This window comes from Grammomys surdaster, unplaced genomic scaffold (assembly GCF_004785775.1).
Source record: "Grammomys surdaster isolate TR1022 unplaced genomic scaffold, NIH_TR_1.0 126086, whole genome shotgun sequence".
Classification (NCBI taxonomy): Eukaryota; Metazoa; Chordata; class Mammalia; order Rodentia; family Muridae; genus Grammomys; species Grammomys surdaster.
The window spans coordinates 1,093,057-1,101,943 of record NW_021620894.1 but is presented as its reverse complement, the minus strand read 5'-3'; the positions used below and the strand labels follow the sequence as shown (position 1 = coordinate 1,101,943).

The window sequence follows — 8,887 nt, the reverse complement described above, 5'->3', positions numbered from 1 at the left end:
CATGGATTCCATTCCCAATACCAACACTACTGCTCACAAATGTAACTGGTTCCAGGAGACATTATGCTTCTTCTGACTTCCACAGACTCCTGCATACACATAGTATGCATACATACACTTAGATAGACACACATACACATTTTTTACAACATAAATCACAAAGATGACTACTATGAACTATGAAAGTGTCAATAATTAGCTACAGAGTGGGAAAACATCAGCTTCCTTAGAGACACTCTTGAAAAAGACTCCTGACCTCAAACATAAACTTTCTAATTAATGTCTATGAAATGAAACCTGATAGATTGTGTAAGAAGGTAACTGTTCATCCAGAAGCACAGCTCTGGGTCATTTGTGAAACATGTAAGACATTCAGATCTCTCCCTTGTGACTCTCAGCTTAAAGATCTATGAAACTCTGGAACTAGTGGAGAAGATGCATCTATCATAAGCAGGATAGCTCAGCACATGTCAAATGCAGAAAACCATCTGCTTCAAGCAGGTCAAGAACAATCATTCACAACTTCCTTCTCTCCCACCACACAGGATTCCCATCCAGACAACAATGGCTGCAGAAAATCACTCCACAGTGACAGAGTTCATCCTCGGGGGGCTAACTAACAGGCCAGAGTTCCAGCTACCCTTCTTTCTCCTCTTCTTAGGGATCTACATGGTCACCATGGTGGGAAATCTGGGGATGATCACCTTGATTGGACTCAACACACAACTTCACACCCCCATGTACTTCTTCCTCAGCAACCTGTCACTCGTGGATCTCTGCTACTCCTCTGTCATTACCCCTAAAATGCTCATCAACTTTGTGTCCCAAAGAAACCTCATCTCCTATGTGGGGTGCATGTCTCAGCTATACCTCTTCCTGGTTTTTGTCATTGCTGAGTGTTACATGCTCACTGTGATGGCCTATGACCGCTATGTGGCCATCTGCCGCCCTTTGCTTTACAACATCATCATGTCTCCTGCCCTCTGCTCTCTGCTGGTGGCTTTTGTCTATGCCATGGGACTTGTTGGCTCAACAATAGAGACTGGCCTCATGTTGAAATTGAACTATTGTGAGGACTTTATTAGCCACTACTTCTGTGACATCCTCCCCCTCATGAAGCTCTCTTGCTCTAGCACCTATGATATAGAGATGACTGTCTTCTTTTTAGCTGGATTCAACATTGTAGTCACAAGCTTAACTGTACTCATTTCCTATGGGTTCATCCTCTCCAGTATCCTTCGCATCAGCTCCACTGAGGGCAGGTCCAAAGCCTTCAGCACCTGCAGCTCCCACTTTGCAGCTGTGGGCTTGTTCTATGGATCCACCGCATTCATGTACTTAAAACCTTCCACAGCTAGTTCCCTGGCCCAGGAGAATGTAGCCTCTGTGTTCTACACCACGGTGATTCCCATGCTCAACCCCCTGATCTACAGCCTGAGGAACAAGGAAGTGAAGGCTGCACTAGACAAAACACTGAAGAGAAAACTCTTTTGATATAAATGTTGATCTTTTTTCATGTAAGAGTAAGTGGTTATGAACACCTGAAAAATCCAATCTGTAAACTCACTCAACTGTGAACAGAAGAAAATCATTTCCTTCTTGAATACTAATTGTTTTTCCATCTGTCTATTTAGGATTCATTTCCCCCTTTCTGAATCTTTTGTTTTAATAGTTACTGTTTTATTATAACTTAAACTAAATATCAGCATTTCAACTTGAGAGTCGTTCATGGTCTTACTACTGTCAATAGGAAAATATTATTTCACTTCTGACATTTTTCACATAAGATTACATGCATCAGAGTGATCAGTTTTAAAAATAATGAAGAAGCTGTACATAGTCGCTTTCTCATCAGAATATTTCCTTTTTCCCTTCTCCTCTTCAAGTTCTCCTTCCCCATAAACATCAACATGACATTTTACGTTATGTCCTTAGCAACTGTTAAGATTGATATTTGAAATGTCTGCCATAAGCTACATGCTGAAAGCAGTTGGTGGGCTTTGATCAGTGCTCTAACTTCACAACCACACTAATCTACTGAGAGATGCTGGTGACAGAAAGGTGACAGGGTGACTGCTAAAACTGAGAAACCCAAACTTCCTAACAAATACCCTATGCCAAATTCAACAGGATGAGTGTAGGCGAGTGGCTACCACTAAAGGAGGTCTGCGTGCTCTGATTGTGGTGAAAAGTACAGGAATCGTGACGAGAACTGCAGGGACCACAGCAGTGCTGGCATTGCTAAATGTCCATAGCTGCAAGGATTCTCTGATAGGAAGAAAAGCCAAATAGCACAACCACAACAGTATGAAAGGGGCCAGAAAGGGACAAAGCCCCAAGAGTCCAGGCACTGAAGCATCATCAACACTTCACAGAAATTAGTCAGAGAGTTCTATAGATATGATTTAAAATTGTTAGTGTCACATAGAACTTAACAACAACAAAAATAATCAAGATGAAATTCCATTTAAAATACTTATAGGTCAGCAGAATATTCTTCTTACAAGATATATAAAGCAAGACACAAAAATACACAAAATGACTCCCGTACCATTATTTCAAAATGATCTAAAACCCATTAGGAAACAAATACAACTCAAGAAGAGGCCAGAAAACCTTGCATTAGAAAAATTACAAAGCAAACAACAGAATCCACGAAATGATTAAAGACTAAAGAAAATTAATTTTAGCCACAAAGATTGGAAAAGAAGTAACAGAAAATAAACAAAAAATGTGTGTTAGGAGAAATAGAAAGTGGAAAGGGAAAAAACAAAAAAAAAACTAAAAATGAAATGACGAGATTTTATGGAAAAACAGTAAATACAGAAACTGGGCAAAGGAGACTGAATTAAAGTAAGTGCCTCTTTTAGCCTTTACTAAAAGATTAGTAAAGAAATCCTAACAAATGCAACAGAACACATGATGAAAGATAAATTCAAAAAACATATATATGCATACATATACACATATATGTTCATACATACTGTCAGAACATGCTCAAAATAATGAAGTAAGGTAAACAATGCCTCAGGGGACTGTGAGAGAGACAGCAGGAAAAAAGACAGAGAACCTTTTTCCGCAAGTGCATTTTGTTCCCTGAATTGTTCTTAGACATGATTTCATGCCTCCTGTATGAAACATTTAAGTTCAATTTATAAGACATGTTTATTCTTGTTTGATGTCAGATTATAGCTATAGAACCCAATATGATCAGTGTATCCTGAATCTGGATATGACCTGCTTTGCTTTTGTCCTTTCCCAGATATAATCTATAGTATATGCCAGAAAATTGTATTAAAGTTGATTTGTCCTTAGAACGTTTTGGGAAAGAGCTACTTTAGTGTGTGCTTACTGGTGTTTATTTACATTTTTTTTTCTGATCGCGTTCTTCTGAACTCACACGACCTTCCTTGGATCATTGCTTTCTTTGTTACATTCATGCATAAAACTACACTGAAACTAAAGTAAGATCGTCTAGAGCATTACACTGTATTCCACCCCATTCCTTCAAGTCCTCAAATCCCAGGTCCAACAAACAAGATCTGCATAGTTCAGCTGAAAAGTCAACATCATACACAACTACACACACATCTACATCCTCATTATACATCATACATAATACATCATACACACTTATATGTACACAGACATCATACACATATACATCATATACAACATACACTATACACATCACATATATATACACACACACCACATGCATCATATACAATTAAACACACATCATATGCATCATATACATCTATAATCATACTATTTACACATCTGCACACGCGTCTACTCATGCACCTATACACATACATACTCATACATACATTCATATATATACTCATATATATCATATACATATTTATACATACTGTATACATCATATACATATGTATATATAGATATACACGGACACACATACACACATACACACACACACATATAGTGATGAGAGGAGAAGAAAAAGGAAGAAAACAAACAAGGACAGAATCATACAAGAAAAAATCATACATCACATCAAAGAAAATTACCCTTAAAAATAAATACCAGTATATGTCTTAGTAAAGTTATTGGACATTTTATGGAAGAAAAGCAGTGATGATTTAAGAACTACTCCAAAAAAAAAAATAAGAGTGTAGACAGAAAGCCACAAAGAGAACTCTTTAAAAATGCAATAAGAGCCACACCTCTACCTGCAATCTTGGATTGGCACACTACTCCCCATCCCATAGCTCTGTCTGCCTCCCAGGAGGCCTCCTCTCACTCAGGACAACTAAATAAAACACCCATGTCCCAACCCCCTGCCTGGTGTGCCCCAAACAAGCCCTGGGGCCATGAGGTCTGTCCCATCCTTTCTTAGCTCCATCTTCTTGGTCATGTCTGTACCTGCATTGTGAACCTGGGCCACAGCTCTGCCTGCAACTCAGGAGGTCTGCTGCCACCAGGACAGTGAGTCCCAGAGGGCTGCTACCCCCAGGGACTAACAAGGCAGCCAATATCAGAGACAAACACAAGAACACAGTCAACAAAAGCCAGTGCAATATGGAACCATTAGAGCCCAGGTCTCCTACTACAGCAAGCTTTGGATATCCTAACACACCTGAAGAGCAAGACGGTGACCTTAAATCTCATCTTATAAAGATGATAGAAGCCTTTAAAGAGGAAATAAATAAATCATTTAAAGAAATACAAACAAGTAGAAGTCTTTAAAGAGTAAACAAATAAATCCTTTCAAAAAATATAGAAAATACAACCAAACAGGTGAAGGAAATAAATATATCAAGACCTAAAAATAGAAGCAATAAAGAAAACATAAACAGAGGCAAGTCTGGAGATGGTAAGCCTAAAAAAATAGAACTGGAACTACAGATACAAGCATCACCAACAGAATGCAAGAGATGGAAGAGAGAATCTCAGACATACAAGATACCATAGAAGAAACTGATATGTCAGTCAAAGAAAATATCAAATCTAAAAAGTTTCTAACACAAAACATTCAGGAAATTTGGGACACTATGAAAATACATAACCTAAGAATAATAGGAATAGAAGATGGAGAAGATTCTCCATGCATAGGCTCAGAGAATGTCAACAAAGTCATAGCAGAAAACTTCCCTTACCTAAAGAAAGAAATGTCTATAAATGTACAAGAAGCTAACAGAACACCAGACTGAACCAGAAAAGAAAATCCTTCTGCCACATAATAATCAAAACACTAAATGTACAGAACAAAGAAAGAATATTAAAAGCTACAAGACAAAAAGGCCAAGTAACATATAAGGGCAGACCTTTCAGAATTATATCTAACTTCTCAACAAAGACTCAAAAAGGCAGAAGGTCCTGGACAGAAGTCTTGAAGATCCTAAGAGAACACAAATGCCAGCCCAGGGTCCTATACCCAGCAAAACTCTCAATCATCATAAATAGAGAAACTAAGATATTCCATGATAGAACCAAATAATATCTTTCTATTAATCCAGCCCTACAAGGATACTAGAAGGAAAACTCCAACACAAGGAAAATAACTATATCCCAGAAAACACAAGAAATAGATAATCCCATATCAGCAAAACCCAAAGAAGAGAATCACACACATACACATTGCCAACAACATCAAAATAACAGGAACTAACAATCATTGCTCAATAATATCTCTCAAAATCAATGGACTCAATTTACAAATTAAAAAGACACATGCAAGGATGAAGAGATGGCTCAGTGGATAAGACCACTGACTGCTTTTCCAGAGGTTCTGAATTCAATTCCCAGTAACCACATGGTAGCTCACTACCATCTGTAATGGGATCCAATGCCCTCTTCTCTTTTGGTGTGTCTAAAGACAGCTACAGTGTATTCATATATATTCATTAAATAAATAAATAAATAAATAAATAAATAAATAAATGTGTTTTTTTTTTAAAAAAGACATGCTAACTGAGTGGATATAAAAACAGAATCCATCATTCTGTGGCTTACAAGAAACACACCTCAACAACAAAGATAGACACTATCTCAGTGTAAAGGGCTGTAAAAAGGTTTCCAAGCAAACAGACCCATGAAACAAGCTCTAGTAGCCATTCTAATATCTAATAAAATAGATGTTCAACCAAAAATAATCAAGAGATGGAAAAGAAGCCTTCATACTCATCAGAGAAAAAAATCTACCCAGATGATATTTCAATTCTGAACACCAATGTCCCAAATGGAAAGGCATCCACATTCATAAAAGAAACTTTACTAAAGTTTAAATCACACATCAAACCTTATGCATTAGTAATAGAGGTCTTCAGCACCCTAATCTCACCAATGAACAGGTCATTAAAACAGAAACTAAACAGAGAAATAATGAAACTAACAGTTGTTATAAACTAGATGGACCTAAAAGATATCTACAGAACCTTTCACCTAAACACAAAACCTTCTTCTCACAACCTCATGGATTCTTCTCCAAAACTGACTATATAATCAAAACCAAGACTGAACAGATACAAGAAGATTGAAATAACACCCTTGCATCCTATCAGATCACCATGGATTAAAGCTGGACTCCAACACAACAGAAAGCCTACAAACTGATGGAAACTGAACAACCCTCTACTATATGATCACTTGTTCAGGGAAGACAAAAAGAATTTAAAGACTTTCTAGAATTCAATGTAAATGAAGGCACAACACACCCAAACTTATGGGACACAATGAAAACAGTGTTAAGAGGAAAGTTCATAGCATGAAGTCCCTTCATAAAGAAATTGGAGTAATCTCATACTAACAACTTAACAGCATACCTGAAAGCTCTAGAACAAAAAGAGGCAAACACACAAGAGGAGTAAATGACAGAAAACAATCAAACTCAGGGCAGAGATAAATCCATTAAAAACAAAGAGAACAATAAAAACAATCAACAAAATCAAGAGCTAGTTCTTTGAGAAAATGAACAAGATAGACAAAACCTTAGACAAACTAACCAAAAGACAGAGAGGCTTCTGATTTCCACTGGAGACCAGAGCTGACCCAAATACCTTTGGGAAAGAGCTGATCTCCTAGGAGTGCTGACACACCTCTGAGCACAGGTAAGACCACCACTTATGCTCCAAGGGACCTGCCCAGATGAAAAAGCATTTGACAAAATTCAACATACCTTCATATTAAAAGTCTTGGAAAGATCAAAAATTCAAGGCCCGTACCTAAACATAATAAAAGCAATATACGGCAAACCAGTAGCCAACATCAAACTAAATGGAGACAAACTTGAAGCAAACCCACTGAAATCAGGGACTAGACAAGGCTGCCCACTCTTTCCCTATCTAGTCAATAGACTGCTCCAAGTACTAGCCAGAGAAATTAGACAACAAAAAGAGATCAAAGGGATACAAATAGGAGAGGAAGGAGTCAAGATATCGTTATTTGCAGATGATATGATTATATACATAAGTGACCCCAAAAATTCTACCAGAGAACTCCTAAACCTGATAAACAACTTCAGCAAGTGCCTGGATATAAAATTAACTCAAACAAATCAGTAGTAGCAAATGACGAGAAGAGATTTAAAAGTACTGCAGAGGAACAAAGAAAAAAAAAAAAAACAGAGTGGAGAATTGTAACCAGATGTGGCGTGTGAGAGAGCTGGGCACACCTGGAGTCTCTTCCCCATTACCTCATGCTTCCCCCCAGTTTCCCATCTGTGTATTTTCTTACTAAAAAGTCTTTTAGTCTCAAAATATGGAATATAGCCCTGGGGAAAATCAGCTGGTTGAGTTTTTTTTTTTTTTTGAAAGATACAGGGTATTTTACAGAACTTCAGAGAAAGTTAAGAAACCAGATTTGCAAAATGACTAGGTCCAGGGAGCCTAGGCAGCTAGAATCATAGCTGAGACCATAAGTCAGTGACATAAGGGATATATTGGCTTAAGGTGTGAGGACAAATGACCATTGGCCCCCATTCATCTGATATCACCAGACAACGTGCTTCAATGCCACTAGCTATCAATCTGTCTTTTTGCATTGTAGACTCAAAATTATCTCTGCTTATTCATACTGTCTGCATAGAAGTACATTTCCAAGTGGGAACATGTAGTTGGTGTAGGCTGACTGTCCTCTTCACTGCTCACAGGAGGAACATGGAGACATTTTCTCAGGCTCTGCTAGCCACTGATGAGCTGGTATAATAACTAGGCAGCCGTACCTCCCAATCCTTCAGATCTCGAAATTCTGCTTCTGAGGGAGGTTACTCCCGATCCTCAGAAACCTAGGCCAGGTGCCTCCAGAGCATATTTTCACACAAACTTGTGCTTCTCTTTGGAGTAGTTATCACACATATTCTTTGTTGTTGCTAGAAATAACTCTATGGCCTCTTTGTAATAAATGTTTGGCCTGGAAATTTTCAGGCTTGTACACATTTGAGTGCTGCATTTTCTCAGGGGTTCTCCAGAGATAGTAGGACTTTTACCCCCTTATCCTGTCCTATCCAGAGGGAAAGTGGAGGCCAGTCTGTATCTTACAGAGTCACCCTCTGTAAGAGGGGAACAGTTTGTTTCTTTAATTAGTTCAGAGTTTATCTTCCTTATCTATTGGCTTACAAGGTGGTGAGGGCAACAAGATGGACTGCACCCCTAACTCTGTCCTATCTGGGTTCCACATGGGAAATCCAAGGCTCTGGATCTTCATCCATTAACATACACTCCCAGGTTAGTCCTGGGTGTAGCCCTTATTTACAGTTTCAGATTTTGGTTTGCTTTCTTCCCAATCCCCATGTTACACCTGTTTCCTTCTTACATAAACTATATGGTGAAGTAATAATGTAGATAGATAGATGATTGGTTAGATGATAGATAGATAGATAGATAGATAGATAGATAGATAGATAGATAGATAGATAGATAGA

The 8,887-nt window shown here is 38.1% G+C and overlaps 1 protein-coding gene across 1 annotated transcript; it reads left to right on the top strand.

Moving 5' to 3' along the window:
* Positions 1-564: 564 nt before the first annotated feature.
* LOC114611225 (olfactory receptor 151-like) lies at positions 565-1,494 on the top strand. The gene has a single exon (XM_028755873.1). The coding sequence runs from the start codon at positions 565-567 to the stop codon at positions 1,492-1,494; it is 930 nt and encodes a 309-aa protein (XP_028611706.1).
* The last annotated feature ends 7,393 nt before the right edge of the window (positions 1,495-8,887 follow it).

What these genes read in the sequence shown, in the direction of transcription:
- LOC114611225 (XM_028755873.1), top strand. Translation starts at nt 565, where the DNA reads ATGGCTGCAGAAAATCACTCCACAGTGACAGAGTTCATCCTCGGGGGG.